General features: G+C 45.7%; 1 protein-coding gene across 2 annotated transcripts in view; it reads right to left on the reverse strand.

Annotated features, from left to right (window-relative positions):
* The window catches only part of Vha44 (V-type proton ATPase subunit Vha44), a 24,177-nt gene extending 2,279 nt beyond the window's left edge, over window positions 1–21,898 (reverse strand). Inside the window, exons 1-12 of one of the 2 annotated variants that reach the window (XM_065438862.2) lie at window positions 21,738–21,898; window positions 21,159–21,326; window positions 19,458–19,525; window positions 18,279–18,364; window positions 15,556–15,650; window positions 14,469–14,560; window positions 13,109–13,207; window positions 10,480–10,548; window positions 8,734–8,826; window positions 7,602–7,695; window positions 3,895–3,992; window positions 1,869–1,998 (exon numbers count right to left, since the gene is read on the reverse strand). In XM_065438862.2, the coding sequence (XP_065294934.1) occupies window positions 1,869–1,998; window positions 3,895–3,992; window positions 7,602–7,695; window positions 8,734–8,826; window positions 10,480–10,548; window positions 13,109–13,207; window positions 14,469–14,560; window positions 15,556–15,650; window positions 18,279–18,364; window positions 19,458–19,525; window positions 21,159–21,290 (1,056 nt within the window). In that variant the 5' untranslated portion in view covers window positions 21,291–21,326; window positions 21,738–21,898. The remainder of the gene's footprint in view (window positions 1–1,868; window positions 1,999–3,894; window positions 3,993–7,601; window positions 7,696–8,733; window positions 8,827–10,479; window positions 10,549–13,108; window positions 13,208–14,468; window positions 14,561–15,555; window positions 15,651–18,278; window positions 18,365–19,457; window positions 19,526–21,158; window positions 21,327–21,737) is intronic. The other variant, XM_065438863.1, reaches the window with a different exon arrangement.
* Between the last annotated feature and the right edge of the window lie 812 nt (window positions 21,899–22,710).

Genomic DNA, 22,710 nt, shown 5'->3' on the forward strand with positions numbered 1-22,710 from the left:
TATTAGGGTAAACGCAAGCGCAATGCTCTGTCCCCTTGCGTGTCGTTTCAAGAGATGAACAGAAGCACAAATGTGAACAGTCTGCACGGTGCAGCCACCTGGTGGCATAGGGCTGAACCACACACAGTAGCAGTAACAAAATGTATTCTTCTTTGCTGCTGGCGTAAATTTTTCACAGGAGTGTAGTTCGCAGTTGTTTTCGTAAATGTTTTAAATGTTTTACGCTTGGTTAGAGCAATATTAGCTCTTTCTTTGGCTGGTTAAGCTCTGCGCCATCGGGTAGCTGGACCATGGAGACCGATCAGGCAGCTCACGTATGTCTACGCTAAAGTTCCTCCATCAGCTTGAGTTTATGTCTCCACTGTTCCGTCGAAATATTCAGGTAGTGCGTGATTACCGGAATTCCAGACACGTTCGGCGCTACGACAGAATGCTCGCAATGCATGCTGCTTCGATAGCTCTCGTTTGGGGTCGATGACCAAGCGGCTAGCGGAGAGCTTTCTCGTGGGCGGGGGCGGGCTCCAAAACAACCGGAAGTGGACGATGTGACGTCGCATCGTGATGCAAACCAGTGAAGGCGGACATCAGCCCCGATCGCGCGGCAAACGAGTTGAGGAGGAAAAGCATGGCCAGGGAGGAGGGTAACTTGTAATTGCTTGTAGCTCCGTTAATACGTAACGCTTCACTTAAATTGTGGTGCGAATGTTCTACTTAAGCTGCCCCCTACGCGTCTACAAAATTTGTCCGAACCATTTCAGGGGCCCTTTAAAAAAAATGAAACAGGATTGTGTACAGCTGCTCCTGCAGAGAAAGCACTTCCGTGGACGTTTCGACGGTGAACGAGTGGGTGGAGTCGCTGCCGGAGATGATTGTCGCTGCCTGAGCTGTCGGAGGCCGACAACAACATTGCGATGTGTGGCGAGGTGTCACTGGATGACGCCATTGAGGAGGATTTGCCGAGTGCCGACACCGCTGTGACATCGGACGAGGACAACGATGACACCTCAGATGCCGTGCCTGTGCCTACCACATTCGCCTAGGTGCTACTGCACACAGACGGCATCCGGAACTTCATCTGTTCACGTGACGCTACAGAGGATCTCCTTTTGGACGTTGCCCAACTCGAGCGAAAAGCTCTTGGTTCACGGATCAAACAAGGTCCAAAGAAACTTAACGACTTTTTTAAAAGTTCGCGCTGGCTGGCGGGAATCGCGGCAGTGGGCAGTGGAGTGCTGTAAAGGTTCGTTTGAATAAAGCATGACTGGTGCCTGTACTGCAGCATTAATTCTTATCGCATTTACTTTTTTGGTAATTTGCGTTTCCAAGCCCTGCAGAGTATGTTAGTAGTTTTGAAGTATGTTAGTATGTTATTGAAGCTTCTTGAAAATTCATCGTGCGAAGTAGTATTTTCATAGGCATAATTTATGTTCGAATTTACGACGCTGTACGACGCTTTTTCGCGATCCTGAGAAAGTTGTATCATCAGGGCTCCACTGTAATGCACTGGAATGTGAGAGGTCTAAAGTACTACACAGGTTTACTCCAAGGATGCTGTGTGTGCAAGAGACGCACCTAAATCCTTCATACACTAACTTTCTCCGACAATATGCCATTTACCACGAAGGCCACAATGACGCTTTGACCTCGTCAGGCAATGTCACCATAATGGTTAAATAAGTAGTATTTTTATAGGCATAACTTATGTTCGGATTTTACGACGCTTTTTCGCAGTCCCGAGAGAGTCGTATAATCGGGGTTACACTGTATAACAGTTACAGACAACTTATCCAAGGTGAACTTTCATTGCACTTGGCTTTCATGGAACGGGTTTGCTCAGCAATGGTCATCTGTGAGCTGTGCAGACTCACATCGACGGGCCCCGCGGCAATGCTGGTGTCGAGGTGGCTGTACAGCTGGTTCAACACCTCGCGCAGTCGCTTGGCCGTTTTCTTCTGCGGCTGCAGCAGCATGCCCTGGAAATTCACTGGCAGCCCATACCTGCATGCAGTGTGGTTACGGCAGTGAAGGGTCGAGCTGTGAAACAGCCACAAATCAAAAGCGTGCAACCTAATGAACAACACTTTGTAAATGTGGCTGCCCAGTCTATGGCAATGAGTTTCCTACAAAAAAATTTCTAGAGGGAACTTTGGCGCTAGTGTCTATGGGAGCTGCAAGCATGGGAATCAAGGTGCATACAGTTGAACATCGTTATTAATGAACTTCAATATACCAAACTTCTCGATATAAAGTATTTAACTTTTTATAACTTACTGTCCATAGACTACCACGTACTTTGAAGCTCAATATTTAACGAAGTGTGTTTATGTCCGATTTCCATATAGTTAAATTTCATTGCTGCCACGAAGGACATGCGAATTACATGCGACTGCTTGTGAACCCGCCTCTCAAATAACACGGTGTGATCCCAATCAAACGAGGCACCTCTTGCTCGGTATGCTTCACAGCTGTATTGCGGCGAAACTATAAAGGCAAATACTGCAAAGTGAATCAAAAGCGTTTTAACAAAGTAGTCAAGGCTTTACCAGGTGCATCATAGGTCTATTTGACTTGCTTGTACTTCCTGAACAGTTGCAGAAGCTGGTGCACTTCGTTATTCATTTCAGCAGTGCAAGGCGCAGTTGCCATATTTGTTTCGCCTGGTGCAGATTTTGTGCAGAACGAGTTCACCACACTGCCTGTACTTGGTGGGAGAGGCAGTGTGGTGCTCATGCAGGAGCTGCCGAGCCAGTTTTGTACAAGCATTTAACTGGCACTGAACCGCAATGAACTAGCTCGCGAAGTGCAGGCCAAATTGAATGAACCTCTTGTGTGAAAACAGCTGGTTCTTGTGGCTTCTGGGCAGTGCCTTCGTCATCATCATCAGCAGCCTGCAAAGGCACCTCCAGGCTTTCTTAATTATGGTAACAGCCCAGCAGGCTTCTGCATCATCATTGCCAATGGCCTATTATGTTTATGTCTACGGAAAAACTATTTTGCTTCTCATGTGGCTAGCAGATACCCTCCCTGCTGAGCCAAGTAGCAGGTGTAATTGGAGACTGCAAAGTTCAGCTTAACTGAACTTGCAGTTCGTGTTGAGCAGATTTCTTCAGCAATGGGTCACCAACCAAATGTCCACGTACAGTTGAAACTCGATTTAACGAAGTGATGACTGCGGTCAAATTATTTAGGAAAATCGAGTAAGAGGTTTTTCGGTCCTTTGAAACCTAAAATTGTAATGTAGCGAAACCCAAAAGGCACCACGGCATTGCGTTTACCACTAACCCACGCCTGTGCATGTAAAACATCCACGAGGGTGGCCGAACTATTGGCGCCCCTAGGGCCACTTGGTACGTAAGAACACTAGTGGTTGCCGAGTCCACTGTTCCATGCATGGCCGCAGCGTGCAGCCTTGTCAAAATAAAGCTAGGGCCGTGACTAGATTGCCTACGTGTTTCAATGCGACGGCGTTAGAGTGCAAGAAGCAATCAGTGTCAAAATTAGAAAGAAATCACAGCTTTTTCTACTCATTTGTTTCTGGAAAAGCTTTGTTAAATCGGGTTTAATGCAAGCCAGCTATTTCTTTAATTCAGGTTCATGACAACATGGAACGTTATGGGTATTTGCCGAGAATTGTAGATTTCTTCGTTAGCTTGCAAACATTGTAAAATGGGTTTCGTTAGATTGAGTTTTAACTACTGCTTCCCATATCTGACGATTCGACTAGGTGTTTGTCTTAATGGGAGCCTACAGTATGTCTACCTCCCTCCCATCTCAATTAGAATGTAGCCAGCTATCGAGGTCGGGAATCGAATACACAACACGATGCGCATTGTCAAAGCGCAGCAGATGCCGAGCGACTGTGACAGGAACCACATGGAGGCTTGCGAAGCTCACCTCAGAACCGACTCGACAAACAGCCGCAGGGCCTTGACATGGACCCAGGCAGTGAAGGCTTCGCTGAAGTTCACTTTCAGCCAACGTATCAGCAGACCCTGCAACAGGCAGGAAGATCACTTATGCTCGAATGAATGATGGTGCAGGAAAAAAATTCTGAGCGACTACAGCAACACCTGAAATGACTGCAAAAGCATGCAACATTGGGCTACTTGGTTTCTCTTGAGGTTATGGGAACAAACGATGACAGGTTTATGCTAGAAGGACAGCGCACGAGTGCTTGTACGGTATTTTTTTGTCTCAGTCCTCGGTTGTTCTTGAAGTGCCCAGAAAGCGTCCGAGGGGCCGGCTGAAACAGCACCAGGCTGACATGCAGCACACTGATATCGCCGCTGCGAGACTTCACCCAGACCAGGCCCACAATCGAGAGAGACGGAGACAAAGGTCTATAAGAGCAGACCCCTCAATCAAATGGGGCTAAGGCTAAGGCTAAGGGCTGTCTATGGTGTCTTGCGTCCAAGCTATTGAGCAAGACAGCCACGCTCAGCTAAGTCCAGGAAGGTTCACGAAGGAAACTTCGTGTTAGAATTAAAAATTTGTAGGGGTGTGCGAGTAGCAAATGGTAGATATTGAATCGATTGTTGAATCCAATTGAATTAAAAGAAACAAACACAAATAAATATCGAAATCGAATATTGAATATCAGAAAATGTTTTCACAAAAGTGAATGCTTACAAATATTAGGCAAGAAAATACGCTGCTGCAAATGCTTGGGAGTCTCCTGACATTGCATAGCAATAATGTAGCAAGCTATCAGTAACTTCGGTACGTAGAAATCAAGGCACTTGGTAGCCTACGGTTATTAAGGGAACACCACATTAGTACGCCACCACTCATTTACAGCTCGCTTCTAGTATATGAAGGTCTAGAAAATGTTTTAACGTAAAAGCATTCTGTGCCCCATTATGCAAAAATATGGCGGCAGCGGCGTGACCAAAAAATGGTACTAAAAATGGCCGACGGCGTAAGGAGTAAAAACATGTCAAAAACTGCTCGCACAGGCATCACATTTCTCAGTGAGGTTCTGTAAACATAGTAGAATAATGGCTTTGAAAACAAAATTTGGTATGTTTCGTTCTGGGTGGCAATCAAACTCGGGCTTCTGGGATACAAGATGAGCGCGCTTTCCCCGACGCCATGGTGGCTCCACGGTTCTTGCTGACAAAAGGTGTGCCTAATTCATGCGTCCGTGAAGGCATTCATGCGTGCAATGAGTGCATTGTGACATTCTGAGGTCAACAAACAGTATAATGCTTTCACATTCTCACATGTAGGCAGTGTTAAGTGTAGCTGTATAATTTTCTTTTATCAATAGAATTTCTGATGAATACAATTAACCCTTTCGGTGTCAATGACGTAAATATCTGGCGCCGCAAACAAGTCCAAAATGGTCGATGCCGCATATTTACGGCGCCATCTGTGCATTTAAAAAGCGTGCCAATTTCCTAACTTTTCCTTTCCTGGCATGTGGTGCCAGTATGCGGGAAACACAGAACCTTTTTTCTTGCGTCTCCCTCTCTCGGTTTTCGTTGCATGGTTTGTTTGCTCTGGCGTGTATATGTACTACCGCTCGTGCATTGGCACACGTGCGCGCGGGTGGGCGGGCAGCGGTTTGTTTGGGTTTTGTTGTGCGGGCGGTTTCAACTTCTTGCGCTCGTAAACTGATGACTATCTAGTTACTAATCGCTTAAAGGGCTACCACCTGTTACTCCCTCGTTTGTTGCTCACAGAGGCGCACGTATGCGAAGGATGCCACCTTGCGTGCGTTTCGTTTTTTGGAGACTTGCAAAAACAAACTGTCTCTCGTTGGCGATAAGACGAACGATTAGCGGAAGTTTGTCACACCTTTTGCTTTTTTGACGGGCACACAACTGCACAGTTTTCTTGAGTGTGCTCACCTATGTATTTCGATTATGCTATGGATGTAAATATCAGTGTAAGAGGAGGAACGTTTGAGACTTGCAAAATATTCACGTGTGCGCATTTTTCTAAGCCTTTGAACTATGTGCATAACAATGCATCAGTTATTTAATTCTTATAAGTTCATTTCCTTTCTTTATTGTTGTTATTCATGAATAAACAGTACATACATACCAATGCTCAGTATTTTTTTATCGCTTTAGGTCACCCAAGAAAACTTATGGCAAATTTTTTTCGGAAAAGGTCCCTCTGAAGAATTTATATCTGCAATAAAATAAATCGTCCCTTAAAGGGTTAAGTGCCTTTTTTTCCTCTGAAACTAATGAATTGGGGACGTTCTGTTGTACTGAACACCAATCAGGTTCTCAGTTTACCAGTGGACCTGCATTTTGCGACAATCTTTTATTTATTGCACAGATAGTTGATTTCCAGTCTTCTCAAAAATACAGAAGGGCTATTCCGACTTTACAGCAGGTGGGCTATCTAAGGCCAATCTGCACAACAGATGAAAGACAGCGCATCGTGTCGCTTGATCACTGCACCGCGCATAGCCGGTGCAGACAGCAAAGAGCAGGCATTGCCCGTGCTGTCTTATTGTCAGGTTTGACCCAATTCGCCACCTGCAAAAGATTCTGAAATCTGGAAGGTCATGGCTAATTCACGTGAGGCCCCCTCTCCCTCCTGTATTCACTTTCTGCACACCTTTTGTGCGCACCGTTTAAACTCAAAACTAGTTTGTTATGGGTTGCATCAAGCTACAAAACGAGACCAGTGTGTGTGTCTACAGATAACATCAAGAAGGAGCGACCACCATACTGTGTGTCACAAAGATGGCAGCGGCAAACCACTTTATTGCCATTTCGAGCAATCGCTTTCCTTTGTCAGCCTCCTCGAGTGTTGCGGGGCTGCTGCGAATAGACGTGCATCGATTCAGCACCAAAGTTTAAAGTGCTATTAGCCTTAACGTCCTTCCTGGGAAGTGTCGGCGTCGGAAAAATTTGCTGCTGGCTGATGTGGTAACGGACTGTCGCTGAATGCCTGCTGTCTGGAACACCTGACAGGAGTGCTTGCTGCTAGTATGTTCGTACGAATGGCTCATCGGTGATCAGTCCCATTATCATGTGTGTGAGTTAGATTGACGGCTGTGTGCCTATCGGTGGCTAATCGGCCCGATCTTCGCACATGCGTTTGCACTTTACGAAACACAGTGCTGCTTCTCTCTGTCTGCCCTGTGTTGTCATTTCAATAGATGCTATTGACCTGGATAAACCTTGTGCCGATAGAGGTGGCCCCTGCCGACGCGCCATCGTTCTGCAAATTGTGATGTTTGGGCGCCGTGTGTGTGTGATCCTGGCATAGGGCCGACGAAAAGCGCCTGCAGTGACGTCTGCTACCGTGTCAGCCGGAGCTGCCTGTCCGCAGCACGCTCATTTTGCACCGAAAACGAAGTGAAACGCTTGGATGGCATCGAGAATAAAGGACTGCGTGGCGTGCGGGACACGTGGCACAGCACGGTTGTCTACACCGAATACATCGAATATCAAAAGAATTGAACAGTAGATACTCAATTTGCAAATCAAAATTTTTGTATATTCACTATTTGGTTCAATTCAGTGACGTCAGAATATTTGCACACCCCTAAAAATGTGCCCACCATTACCGCCACTGGGCAGTGATGGCAGTGATGGCAGCCCAGACTGCAAGACGTGTAAATGAAAGCCACTCACGTATTGCTTTTTCTTGTCGCTCTCCAGTTTGGCAATCTCGTTCTTGCCGGCCAGCAGTGCATTCTCATCGTACACAAAATCGCGAACCACGAATCTGCACGCAACAAGCAGAATTATGTGCAAGGGTTTACACCGTTTGCAGGATTTATTCGTGCAGTGTACTCGGCTCAAAATTTTAAACTAATTTAAACGAGTCAGACGAATAACGAAAACTAAGGGTCTCAATTTTTCATTACTTACGACATTAAGCCAAGAGACAATGAAGCCAGCAACAGCATAGGGAAGACTAACTTACTAAAAAAATTTAACTGAAATGCAGAAATAGTAAAGCAAATAAACACCAAAATGGGACGAAAAGACAACATAAGCAGTGACGGATTTCGGTCGGCGGCAAACCTAGGAATGGCTTGCTCTCTTTTGGTGCATAAGTTGCTCGGATGTGCGTGTATCTGCGAAGGACTTATGGTGTCCTTCAACTCACATTGTGTAATTGAGTACACAATAACGAGAGACGTGTTACTGGCAAATAGACCCTATGACGATTTAAAGGAAGCTTCCATTACGTCGGACAACCTTTACTAACTGGCGAGTGGAGCAGCACGTTCCTGTGACCAGCCGCCAACAGCACACGCCTTGCACTTGCGACCAAAGCAGAGGTGCATCGCACGCTGGAAGCATAAATATGCACAAGCAACGCACGTGACTTGATGTCGCTTTCTGTCAACAAGTTGTAGTTGCAATACGCGAAGCAGTTATTTCCTAGGAAGTGTCACGTGTCGAAAACAATTTCACTGAAACATGCGCAGAGTAATACTTCCATGTGCAACTTCCTTGCGCAGCTTCCGCAGCATTGTGGGCAAAGTACCAAGGCGAGTACACCAAGAAAACTTTACACCCACTGGCGTGCATCTTGTGCCTGAACAATAACTGTCAACTGTCTGGGTTGCGTTTCCTTTCATGAGAAATCCTGTGATCGTTCCTTTCGTGTCAAGAATGCTATGTCCTGTTGATAACGCATGTGCCATTCGTTACTGTGATGCATGACGATTATCCGGGGGGCAAGATATGCATCGAAGGGTGCAAAATCTTTCTTAGTGTATAGGCTAGGATGAAGATCGCGGGTGGCGCTCACTTGTTTTCTCGGCAGTGGAGCTTGAACTCGTCCACCACCTTGTGGAATAGGGTGACGGTGAACAAGCCGTGCTCGTTATCCTCGTAGACCAGCCTGCAAGATCACCGAAGGTGGTTACACACTGTTTAACACATTATCGAAGCAAAGCTAGCAGCACATGAAACACTACTTTAGCCTCAATCGTAATAAAAATCGCAAGGTAAGGTCGAAGGCAACGTGTAAGGTACGAGTTTTAATGCCCGCTTCAAAAAAAAGATAGTCAAATTGCTCTTATTTCATGTACTTTCTTTTTTACACCTTCATTCATTCATTGATGGGGTTTAATTAATTAATTTATTTATTTACACAGCAGTACTAGCCTTAAAAAGGGCCGTGAGCGGGAGTGGAAATGCAAAATTCAAGTTTACACGACACCTTGTTGAGAAACAATTATACACACACAAAAAAAATATTAAGAAAGAAACAGAAAGAAGTACACTTCACATTGTCAGGCCAATATTAAACAGAACTAAGCAAGCAACACACACTTACATAATTTTTGTTACAATGTGCATGCACACAGTGCAGTTCTGCATGCACATGTTCCAAACTCTGGTCAGATCTATCTGGACATATTTCATGAGTCTCCCACGACAGGGCTACAAAGTTACGCATTGAAATGTGAGGGACACTGTAGTAGTATTTCCTTGTACTTTGACGAATGTCCGTTTTTTCATGGTGACAATTTCGCAAATTGTGACAAACTCTGATGAATTATCATCAAACCTTGGGATTATGTAACATTGGGGGGCTGCAGAATTAATATTAATTTCAACCACATAGGGTTATTCAGTGTGTGCCTAAACCTCTGCAAACAAGCGCTTCTTTCCATTCTGCCTCCATTGGAAAGTGGCTACAGCGGCTGGGTGCTGAATCTATGACTTCATGCTTAACAATGGGACCCCATAGTCATAGAGCCTCTGCGGTGAGCATTTGAACACAAATGCTCAAAAACGCAGCTTGTCATATCCCTGTCACATTGGCATATTTAGTGACACGTTGAGTGAGAGTCAATTGGCGTTTGTGTCATTGACAAGCTGTTGTACGAAAAAAAAAAATGCGGTAACGCGACAGAGTCACGTGAGAAACTTGTTCCGCTATGTACTGCTACCCTGCAGTGTGCATCCTCGTCAATACTAGCCATAAGGACGAACAAAAGCATCGGTAAACAAAGAGGCTTGGTACCCTTGCCCAAGCATTACTCCAATTGCGTTTGTTTCAATCGACAAAAACAACTTTCTGCGCACACACTGTTAAATTTAAACAAGCCACAGGTAGTGTGTTATTGCATTACATTACACTCATGCATGCATCACGGCGAATTAGAATATCACACTGCTAAGCAATGGCATTGCCGTCCAAGCAGCTTCTGTGAGTGCACTTAATATGTGAATTTCACGATAAAGCAATATTAACTACTTCATTCAAATATAAATAGTAATTTGAACTCAATTCCACATTACACTTTTTGCTGCATAGCATCAAGCTGCCAAAATGGCACTCAGTTAAAGTGAAGTACACCACTGAAGTTGACACCAAATTTGCTATCCTAAAATAAATATTAAAAAAAAATTATGGGCTAGATTAGCTGCAGCAAAGGCAACCTGTGTAACAAGTGTACAAGGCCGACACGCTTTGATGATGCGAATGCCGAACCAACCCGCCAGCTTTCTTCCGCACCGGTTTCGAGTGGGAAAAGCCACTCACTGGGAGGAGTATGGAACCACCATGTCTGACAGCTTCTCGTACTTGGAGTGCCAGTCCTTGAACAGCATTCTAGACAAGCAGCAGAAGGCAAGGAATCTCAACACAGCATTTGCAAGGCCGAATAAGCCATCAAAAGATGCCTGCACAAAGGGCTTTTGAGCCGGCAGAGACGTTTTTTTTGCACGAAATCCTGTAACGCCCGAGCAAAGTTGCACATCAAAGAGCATTTGAACAACTTGTTCACTTTTATTTCTGGCCACAGTGAGCACATTTGAGCAAAGTAAAAAACAATGAAGTGTTACTTGAGTTGTGAGTTAACTAACATAGTAATTGCTCTGCTAAACTATCCACAAGTGAATGCTCTCTCCAGCATATCAAAAAATGCTATTGCAGTACGTGTGTTCTGTTTCCCTTGCTTAAATGAGACTGCTGAGATATCAAACTCAGCATAGCACACACAATACAATGGAAACTACAGGGCTAAACTTTTCCTGTAACGAGAAGGGGAGAGAGATGTCATAAGGGAAAGGCAGGGAGGTTCACTATACCAAAGTCACCGGCAAAATAATGAGGTTTATTTATTATAAGTAGTATTTTAAATGTGTAAAGGCTCTAAAGGAGCCATAGTAAAGCGAGACAGCATGGTAGCTCAATAAGCATAGCATAAAACCTTGACATAATGAATGTGGACACAGTTGAACCCACTTATAACGATACTGGTTTTAACATTATATCGGTCATAACAATGAAACACTGCTGCACCGTCAACTTTTGTTTGTTTTCTATGGGGAAATAAACCGCTTACTACAATGTCCCCATGCCACACTATCGGTTAAAACGATGAAGTCTGGCTGCTGGGTGTCTGTGCCGATAGGTAATGGAATGCAAAATCTTTGAAAAAGAAAAAAGAAAAAGTGAAATGCGAGCTGAGAGATGCGCACCAGCCTTGCGCGCATCTCTCCCACTGCCCTTCCACCCCTTTGAACACGAATGGGATGCGCCCATAGCTCTGCGCCACGCCACCTTCCGAAACATGAATGGACTGCGCCAACTGCGTTGACAAAGCTTCCAGCTTTGCATGACGATGATCCCCGATTGGTTGCTGGGCCCTCACTGTTGGTTCTTTATTCTATAGCGCGTTTCTGTGCAATTATGACAACAGATTAAGTCGCTCGTACTTGTCTTTGTTGTGTTGAAGTCGTTTCTGGCCACACTGTTTATCAGCCTTGTTTGACAAGCCGCCAAAACGGAAGATGGCCGGTCCGCCTGCTGATCATCGACAACGTCATGCACTGCCAGCGAAAGAAAGCGCACTGCTATAGATTTGGAAACGAAGTGCTTCTAACCGATGAGGCGATCGTTGTGAACGTGCTTGCATTGAATAGTGACAGTGACGGCTACGACGGCAGCGCAGATGCAGTAGGGCAGGCTGCCTCAACATTGTCCCTGCGAGACGTCCTGTAGATGATTCAGTCCCTCGTGGGCTTGCTTCCATGAGGGACCTTCCGCTTCACTATGTGGGGCACCTGGATGCCTTGGAGAAGGCTGTCAGCAAGCTTTGCATAATGCAAGCGAGCCTGACGGATGTGCGGTCTTCTTGTGCAAGCCAGAGTGGGAAGTACGTGGCGAGATGCTTGTGGTGATCACGTCCCAGCGTTTCTTCTGGATTTCTCCAACTGAGATGCTGCCACGGCAATGGTCTCACATTTTTTAAAAGGCACCTTTTGGGGCCACCAAAGTGATGTCTTAGTGGAGCTCGCATTTCACTTGTCGCCCGTGACCCCTCTTTGCAGTTATAGCAGTGCTATTCTTGAACGTCAACAGCCGCGGCTTCTTAACAACATGCGATCGGAGTGCACAGGAAGCAGAGTTAAACAGTTAAACAAGTCAATGCAATCAGAAGCCAGATGGGAAGGTGGTGGGGAGTAGCACTGGCCTCCTCGCCATTACAGTTTTCTCACAACAACTCGGCCATTTTTTTTTCATGCAACCTGGTCATAACAATTATTGGTTATAGTAACAATGCAATTTTTGTGGCACTTGAATATTGTCATAAGTGGATTCCACTGTGTAACAAATTGGTGAGTATAATGAAATAAATCTCAGACATTTATCGCTGATATCACTGTCATTTTCAACAGTGATGAAACTCTGCTGACATCCTTGAGCACCTGCTTTAGCCGTTGGTTAGGTTATCACGTGATACAGTTAGTCCCAAGAAGCTGCCATTAAGTGGCATGACTACTTTCGCAGCACTCCTTGTGTCACCAGGTCAATAAAAACAAATAGGTCACAATATCCAAAGGAGCTTTAGCTAAACAGAAAGAACCTGCACCATATGCCATTTCTGCATGCACATGTCACAATCTGTGGTCAGGTACATTTTCAACTACCGTTTTGCAAGTTCCCCACGACAAGGGTACAAAAGTGGTCTGCATGCCACAGGGGAGTGGGGGGTGGGTGGATTCCTTTGGCGGGTGCCGAACTGAACACCCAATGGAAATTGAGCCAAATTAGGACTCATTCTTGTTTGGAACCCCCGGCCCATGGTTCACTGATCAACGGCAGCAGCGAGGCATACCCTCTACTAACTCGAGCTGACTGAGTGTCTACAACAGCTTGCACTCACTTGGGCACGACGACCAGCAGGGTCGTCAGGTACTCGGAGCCGAGCACAAAGTGGTCCTTACGCACCAGGTCCGCAAGGCTGCGAACCAACAGGCTGCCCCTGTGAAGGCAAAGGCCACAAGTGAAAGCTGCTGGTCCCGCTTATACGTGTTTAAATGTTTAATGCCTCTGTTGTTCAGGACACAAGAAATTAAACCTCCATTTTCAACACTTAGAGCTCACTGTCACGTGAAGGTGACAGAACTGACACAAACGTTCCTGTCTATGTGTGCGGTAATTCCGTGTACCTATGTGCTGCGCTTTGTCACGCTACACAATTTGCTGTAAAACTAGTTAAAGCACTGGTTGTAAGACTAGTGTCAAGGGCCCCTCCATTTCACTGAACTCAACCAAGAAAGTTTTCTTTTTTTTTTTTTCTGTCAAAGCATTGCACCAAATGGTGCATGGTGCTGTAGCAACTAAGCTCCACCTAGCAACACCTAGCAGGCTAGGCGACTATTTGTCACTGCTCCATTTCAAAGGGGATGCCTATAACTCGTCATCATCATCATCACCATCGTCGCCATCATCATCATCATCCCACTTTTGTTGTTATTGTCCAGATAAATGGTAGAAAACTTGTTATGGAGGACAAGTAGGACAAGGAAGAACTTCTTATTTTGAAGGTTCAGAATGTGCATGAGAAAGGAAGGACTAACAGTTGCACTTTAGTGTTGCGAAAAAACTTACTCACAAAATTAGAATCTACCAATTTTGTACCATTGTTCAAACAATACTACTGCACACTTTTATTGTTCAGATAAGGTGAAATTCGTTGCATGGTCTATTTTACAGTCAAACTTCAAGATAAAGTCTGGAATAGCAAGTCATCAGATACAACTAAGTAAATATGCAAATTTTCTTCAATACCTCTGTGCATATACATATACTGATAATGAATACTAGTGGACACAAAGAAAGTGCTTTCGTCTTCAATGCAATTTCGTTATACCGTGGTTTGACTCTTCTCTTTGCATATTTTACTCGTGCACTCCCCACGCTGCTCTGTCTTAACTGAAAAAAATGTGCCCCACTCAATCAACCAAGCCAATCGGTGGCTTGTTTTTGCTGGTGGAAAGCGGCCTGCCCTGTGCTTCACCTATACGGGGTTTCTCATCCTCCATCCAAAGCTACGTTACCACGGGCCTCTGCATTCTGCCCCCGTCGGAATGCGGTTGCTGCGTCTGGGAATCAAAACCTGCAAACTCATGCTTGGTAGCGGAACGCCACTGCCAGTGAAGCACCGCAGTATGCCACCCGAACGCCGAGTTCAAATTAAGCACAAGTTCAACTTCAGCTGGCAGTGACCGGCGCACACTCACGTGGACTTCCGCTCGATGGACTGCAGCTGTGTCTTGAGGTTGTTGTAGGCGGCCGACTTGCTCTTGAGGTCCGCGTCAATCTGGCCCACTTGCTGCAAGGCATCAACACCAACAGTGGCTGCTTGTAGGCCTAAGCTCTCTTAAAACGACACCTTAAAGACCAAATGTAGGAGTGATGTACAGTATGTGGATTCGTCTAATCTTCGTGCGTGTGGCTTCAGGCCACATCTTGCGGCACACTTCATACACTCCTAGATTACCAGGGAAAATGTAGCCCGAACACAGCGAGGCAATTAGGTCTCTGCCACAGGCATCATCACTACAAAATTGTTGCATTTATAACGCAACATTTCGTTGAAAACAACCAATTGGCAATAGCAAAGCCATATGGAGCCACAAAGACAAAGTTTAGGCAAATCCATGCACAGCCGGCTAAAACTTCAGCTACGACACGCAAGCGCCCGAGTTTTCTGTCTTGCAGCACCTCATGACTGAGCGAATTTGCAGGGTGGTCGATGTCAAGGACGTCCTTGTGAGCTGAAGGTATGCTTCGCTCTACAGCCACGTCACGCCCAAGCTGGCCGAACGGCCATACCGTAGTTGCAGCTCCCACGAGTGCTAGTGCAATGGTTTTTCTCCGGTAACATGAGGATGCAATGTGCGGCCAGCGTGGAAGACGACAGAGAAAAGAGGGAGCACTGGGAGTCTCAGTGCAAACATGTTCTCATTTATTTAGATGCGTTTCTGTGTGCATACATACCGAAGCAGTATGCGTTACTAATTGAAACTGGCTTTACAGTCGGCAACGCACAGAAATTTGGATATGACGCCCGGACCGGATGTTTTCAGTTTACATAGGGAAATTTAGTGGATTGCCTGCCCAAGTTGTCATATCTGCTTATTTATTCAAATACTTCATAAATATGAATAATTTGGAAAAGAAATGATAATGACTACCTCTGACTTGTCCCGCAATTGTGCTTCAGCGGAGGTGCAGGGCATGGAACTCTGAACATCTTGCGAAACAAGATCTTGCAGCAAGGAGAGAAAGTTAACATACAGCCATGCTTCAGTTGAAGAGTCATACCTTGCTGATGATGTCAGTGATGTTTCGAAGGGACTGCTTGATGGGATACTTGGCCATATCCCACTGGAAGCGCGTCAAGTATGCCTCCAATTCCACTGCACAACAAAGGCATCAGATATCAACAGAGCGCCCCAAGTTTGATTGATGGGGCGTAAAACGTTAAACTGTGCTTTGAGAGATGCCGTAACGGTAGGATCCAATTTAATTCTGACCATCTGGGGTTCTTTGACAGGTGCTTAAAACTGAGTAAATGAGCCTTTTTACACTCTTGCCCAATAAGAATATGGCTATCACAGTTGGGAATTGAAACCCATGACCTTGTTAACTCTGCAGCAGAATACCATCACCACTGTGCAAACATAGTATGTAGGTCTTAAATGTTTCTACAGGTGCTTGTAACTTCGTCATTAACCTTCACAAGACTGGTCGTACACGACAAAAGCAAGTCTATGATTAAGGGCATAGTGAAGCTAAACGCTGTACTCTTAATCTATTTTAATCAAGCACTGGCAGACTAAAGTAATGGAGGGAAACGTGACGAAATGGTCAACAGTCATTGGACCCATGAAATTTCCATGCCACTTAGTAGCAGATAGCTGGGCGTCTGAATGCCACCCTGACAACAAATTGCCACTGCCATAGTGAACCATCACACCCGTCAGAGCTTCGCAAAAAAGTGAGGGTACTGCGAAAACTAAGGGGTCAGAGTGCAATGCTGAGCTGGAAAGTAGTTGCAGCAGCTACAATCAGAGGGCGGGAGTGCTGCGCTGCAACAACTACTACTTCGCACTGAGAGTAGCTTATACGAACCATAAACTAGGTTTCTTGTGTTTGACTTAATGGAAGCAGTTTGGAGAAACCATCCCAGCTTCATCGTTTGACACTGTACGACAGCCATCTTGTAACCTCTGCCATGCAGCCACTGGTGCCAATAGGGACAATGGTGGCATCATACAAACATCCATTGTTGTCATCCACTTGGTGCCATTTTTTGCCTTTCTTTGAGCCAGCTGGCCGTACTTGTAGAACCACGAGAGAATTAGCCCCACGTAAAGTTTTTTTGTAGGAGCCACCTTTTTTGGTGAGCGAAAAAAGTCGTCAGCACAGCCTTTATGAAAACCTGGTGCTTGCTGGTTGGCATGCTGCTTACAAAAATAAATGTCTAAGCTCTACATCCCAAAAGCTACGTCTCATGAAGGACGTTCTAACGAAGAGCTACAAATCAACTTATGACCCACACTTAAATGGGCTCTCCAAAAGTTCTTTTTTTTTGGCATGTTCTTCCTAATGCTCTGTCAGTGTGGCTTGTGCAGCTATGGCGCAGCACCTATGCTGCCGAAATGTACGCAGCATAAATCTCTTTCACGCTGTCATGCATTGTTTTCTCTGCTTTGTCATTAAGTAGCTGGGACACTGCTAACTCTTATAAGTGTCGGGCTCGAGGATGCTTATTGGGCCCCCCTATGCACAAGCCAGAGACAATTTGTAGACACGAAACATCTGCAGACCGGTTGTGCCATTTACTCAAAGATTGGTTAAACTAACATTTTATGGTAGGTTTTTGGCTTCATACGACAAATGGCACAGCAAAGCTTATCGGCTGTCGGTACTACTCGTGCATCTCGTTTTCGGACCGGCGCAAGAAACCCACACTGTACAATGCAGGAATTCTAGAGCTATAAACGCCGCAAAACTGAAGAACTGTTTATCAACTGTGTTTCAGAGGACTTTAATGTTGATTATGAGGAATTTTTAAGGGACAATGACAGCAATGAAGAGGCCATGCTACTCAAGAAACAGTGATTATCCTAACTAAAATAATTTGCATAAGTGAATTTTTGTTTGAGTTTTCAGATTTCACACTTAGTAAAATGTTCAGCAACATATGCCAACATAAAGCATTTGAATTTAAAGGCCACTAAGGTGTCCCTTATACAGCAATTGAACTTGCACTTTGAAAAAACACCCAGTGACCAAACGAATAATGGAAGCAAGCAATGCCTTTTGCATCAGCATTCATGTAGTAATTTTCCAGAAGCCCTAGCTATAGTGTGTTGTAATCAAGGTGTGGGTGTGTCAGCTTGCAAGGTAGCTTATTATGGTTGAATGAATTGTGTGCTCCATATTGAGGTACCATGTTTGCGTATTGATCTTTTACACAGGAAACTGTCATACATGAATGAAACAATAAAAATATACAAATTTAGTTTGCAAAATTTATCAACTACCAATGCCCACAACGTTTCATTGACCCAGCAGGTAGGCCCATGCTTTAATTGCACAAGGCAGGAAGTATTTCACTCAACCAATAGCAAACCACGTTTATGCCCCTGTATAACACAGTTTTTATATTGGCTATAAAAATCCTTTCTGTCCTTGCTATTCTTCCATTGCGCAAGGTACAGAAGGAAGCCATTTGCAATTGCAAATCAATCCTGATTGGGCTAATTGCAAGTGAAAGTGCCTCATGTGACACCAGTATAAATGCTGCAAGCCAAAGAGGTCCGGCGCCATGCGAAAAAAAAAAGAAAGCATCGCCTTAACCCTAAGCCACCTAGAGAATTTGTACAAACTGTTCTCTCTTAATTTGTGAACTGTAGGTGTGTCTTCAAATTGCTTGACATTACGTGTGAAACACCACTGCAGCCAGAGATCTTGCATCGGCTGTCTCCTCTGACTGTGCTTTCAAAAGAAAGCGAGTCGCACAAATGAAGAAAACTCACATCCATTGGCCAGAAGGTTGTCGGCTAACTTGTCCCTCTGATCGTCCAGTACATCACCGAGGTAGCTGGCAACTTTCCGAGTCACTCTGGAAACAGCACCGGCACATTGATCATACCCTGACAAATGGGGGCTGCAGCAGAATGCTATATACTCAGTTTCATGCACAGCAACTTAGCGCCGTTGTTTCTGGTCTGCAAAGCTTTAAGCGGAATAACTACATCTATTATAACAACTACTTGTGGATGTAATGTTATGCCAAATCACGTCTTGTTTATGAAGGTTTGCACTTCCAGTACGCGATGTTCTACTATGTTCTGGTCGTGAGATCAAGCGGTGCGTGTTGTGCCTGGTTGCAGAGACTTATCACTCCTCTCATTTGGTGGTAAATTGCGTCATATCTTGGACACCTTCCATGTAATAATGATGTCACATTTTGTGGCATAAATGCATAGCACGCAATGTTAGGTCAAATTACATAACCGATACCTCTCTCTGTCATACATGACGCACAATTTTTCGGTTGCCAGTGTGAACAGTCAGAATTCTCAAAGGCCTTCTTGGCGTTGCCTGCTATGTATGACACGGCATAGCATAGCATATGTAGTTTCTAAGGGTATTAAATAACATTCGCAACTGTTACAAAGTGAGGAACAACTGTCACCTAGTTGCTCCCAGGCCAGGTAACTCACTCTGGTGGGCTATGGTAACTTACGACTGATTAGGTTTAACATCCGAAGGCTATGCAGATGCCTCACACTTCACAGGAGATACAGGTTGAACAGGTAGACAGGCACAATAGCTACACATTTGTTTCAAAGAATTTCGAAACCATACCAGCTTTGTCTATACTGCTGCTTATGTTAATCAAACCATAATGAAAACAATGAAAAAATTCTAGAGTTTTACGTGCCCAAACCATGATATGATTATGAGGCATGCCGTAGTTAGGGAATGCAGATTCATTCTGACAACCTGGCACTGTTTAATGTTCACCCAATGCATGGGGCGCAGACATCTTTGAATTTTGCTGCCAATGAAATGTTGCTGCTGTGGCCGGAATTTAACTGGCTCATACTTCTGAACATTGTCTACATGTAATTTCACAGATGCTAAAGTGCCTTAACATGAATCACCGGTGTAACCAGACGCTCTTGGTAAATAGCTGAGTGCCAGCTTACCCTTCCACATAAGCGTCGAGCTTGCCGAGGTCATCCGAGAGGCCCACCAGCTGATCAAGTGTGCCCACCTGTAAAACAAAGCAGAAAGGCTTATTTAGATGCCGTTCCCATTCAATCTCGCAAGACAACATTGGCCCTTGGCTATATACATTCTCTGTGAATCTCTTTTTGAGCCCCACATTGACCGCAACATGATGCGCAACATTGAAACAGGGGTGGATCTAGGGTTACGTCAAGGGGAGGGGGTGGCAGTGGGTGTGCACTTTACGTTTAATTTTGTTGACACAGAAATGGCGCCAATATATCTCGGGGGCAGGGGCGAAGCAGGGACGCAGCAGGCCTACCTGGGCCCCTTAGAACACTGAATCCTGAAGTACCTACAGAAGGACTGCATGTTTGTGAAGAGAGAGAAGTTAAAGGCACACAGGCCAACCAGATGCAAGTCTGGCGGCAAGGTCCTGACTAGTGGTGGAGAAGTCACGGTGTGCGGTAGTGCTGAACTTAGCATCCCAGGTTAGTGGCTGGGCGTGATACTGCAATTGTTTTCTTTTACTGGTTCTTACAAGGTGCCATTTTGTATTATTGGCGGCACCTCCATGATACTAAAGCAGCAGTGGGGACATCAAAGCTGGAGCCCAGGCTGGTCGATGGGTTGGGGCTCGTAGAGTCCTACGCATGCCAGGGGTGTGTAATATCAGCTAGCTGTCTGCGATAGCGGACAGCAAATTTTGTATGCGAATACCCCCTGGCACACTCCGGCCTTGGTGGTTCCTATGCACGGACCACTCTGCTTCCAGCTTTGATCCCCCCCGCTTCCCCTCGGGCACGCCAGATATCCTATGCTGCCAGCTTTATTATAATCTCCAGTGCTTTCCTGAGGTGTCTGCTTGCCAGTTACATGTGCCCTCCTGGTGCAGCAGTTTTAGAGAATTCAATCTATCCTCACAATGAGAAAAGCACCACACGCCTTCTGCAATGCCGATCACAAACTTGACTGCCCTGTCCGACCAGCTAGCCTCTGCTGGGAAAAGGAAGTTATATGCATGAACAGAAAGAAAGGCAGGAGAACACTGAAGGGGTGCCACTTCATTCAGAGGTGCCTATCGAGACAATCAGCAGGTTACCGAGGTCTCACGTCAAGAATGGTTGCAATTCGTATGTTGCTTTCTGAGCTTAACATAGTGGTTCTGTATGTATGCAGGATACTGCGTGATTTAGGAGTGTAGTCTAAGGCAAATCCAAGTCGGTGTTCTAACTACGACGAGCATAGCGATAATTGTAAAATGTGCTTGGATGTTTCTCTTTATCTCTGCACATTTGCAGTATCCATATAACGTCTCGTTTTTTTAAAAAATAAATTGGCTGGTAGTGTGCGCCCGTCCATGTCGTTTTTATCGTGAGTGTTCTCATTTTTCGCGCCCCAATTCTTGTATAAAACGTGCACGAACTCTCCTAACAACTCGTTTCATTAAACTGCGACATGGCCCAAGTTTGGTGAACTGCACTTAGAAGCAAACGCGCACAGGCTACAGGGGAGCCTTCGGCCCTCATCCACGCTAATCGCGAAGCGTAACCAGTCGCTTCTACGATGCTCATAACCCGTGCAGTTACCAAAACCTAAACGCGTGCAAAGCGATTCTTTGTTTCTTTGACCGCTTACGGGGCACGCGTCCTAAGCCAACGGGCGAGACAACCACTTGCCTTGAGATCAGGCAGGTGGAACTTGTAGTTCGTGGACAAATTGTTCTGCTTGGCCGTGACGGTGCAGAGCTTCTCCCATGTCTGCTGGCAGGTCTTTTCACCCGGAGCCGAGATGAGCCAGAACTCGGTCATGGTGGTGCCTGCCGCAGCGATGACGAGGGCTGCCTCCTTGAAAGAACAAAATGCGAGTTCCTTGTAAAAAAATCAAGCACTCCAGGTGCGGTGCGAGGCGGCCAGCGACAACACGGGACCGTGCGACCGCGGTCGAAACTCCGTTCTACTCGAGCTTCGCGATTAACGGTAGCTTCGGCTCGCCGGCCAACACGGTGAACGTTCTGACTTCCGTTCTCTCGCATTTCGCACCCTTTGAAACAAACTACGCGCGGCAGCGAGCAAAACGAAACGTTAGTTTCGTCGAAGGAGGTGTGCCGCATCGCGGGACACCGTTGGAACATTCCACGGCGTCGTCTCGCGAGCGCATGCAAGCTCTGGCGCTATGCCCGCTACGCTAGAAATCGCGTCAAGACGTCGTGAACAGAAAGTTCACGCGGTCGAACGTGAAAGTCGCGCTGTACGTACCCAAGGTAAACCGTTTCCTTACGGCGGTAGAACCACCGCAGAGACCCGTTCAGCGCCTGTCACAGGTCCCGTGACTGCAAGGATGGCCTCCGAACGAACTGCCCAGTGTTGCCAGCGGTTCGAAAGCGAAACTCGTGCAGGCAGCTGCGTGCAGGCTCGCGCAGCATTCGCCGCAGTGAAAGAAACTGCTTCTTCTACATACGATTACCCAGTGAAACATGCTCAGCCTAGTGGCACGTTATACTGGACGTTTCCAGGGCCTGTATTGAGTAACTATTCAATTTAATTTCCCACGCGACACCTCATGTGGAGTTAGGGATATTAAAAAGTTGGAAAGAACAATTAAAGACTGAGATCATCAGACACTTACTTCACCCAAAATTCCTCTCACCGAGATGTCACCTTTGTCCCACATAACCTAGTGTTCCTGTATATGCTCCCGCAGGGAGCATATACCCTGCGGGAGCATATACAGGAACACTAACATAACCCCCAACAGCTGCCGAGAGCCGCCCCGCCCCATTCGTTCAAATAAAGATTTATTCGTTCATCGTTCAGTCCTTCGATCATTACCATGCGATCGCTAAATTAGCGCGACCCCAGCGTTAACGGTGGCGTCCTAGCCAGCTAGTATGTCTGAGTCACGATGGTAGTAAATAAGAGGGACAATTAAAGTGAATATTTCTAGAACATAACGGCACCAGAGGCTGTATTATGGGACCTTTCCTTTTCTTCTATTCAGTGGCGTAGCCAGAAATTTCGTTTGGGGGGGGGGGGGGGGGGCTCACAATGCAGCTCGGCCTCCTCCTAAGAGGAAACATTAGGTCAGATGCTCCTATCTAAATACATGTAGAAGGAGAATTCGTTTTTCATGGCAACCACTGCACCAAATTTGATGAGTTTTGTTGCAATTAAAAATAAAACTCAAATACTAGTGATGGTTTGTTTAGAATTTTCGATTTAGGTCGTCAGT

Source organism: Dermacentor albipictus, chromosome 9 (genome assembly GCF_038994185.2).
Source record: "Dermacentor albipictus isolate Rhodes 1998 colony chromosome 9, USDA_Dalb.pri_finalv2, whole genome shotgun sequence".
Lineage (NCBI taxonomy): Eukaryota > Metazoa > Arthropoda > Arachnida > Ixodida > Ixodidae > Dermacentor > Dermacentor albipictus.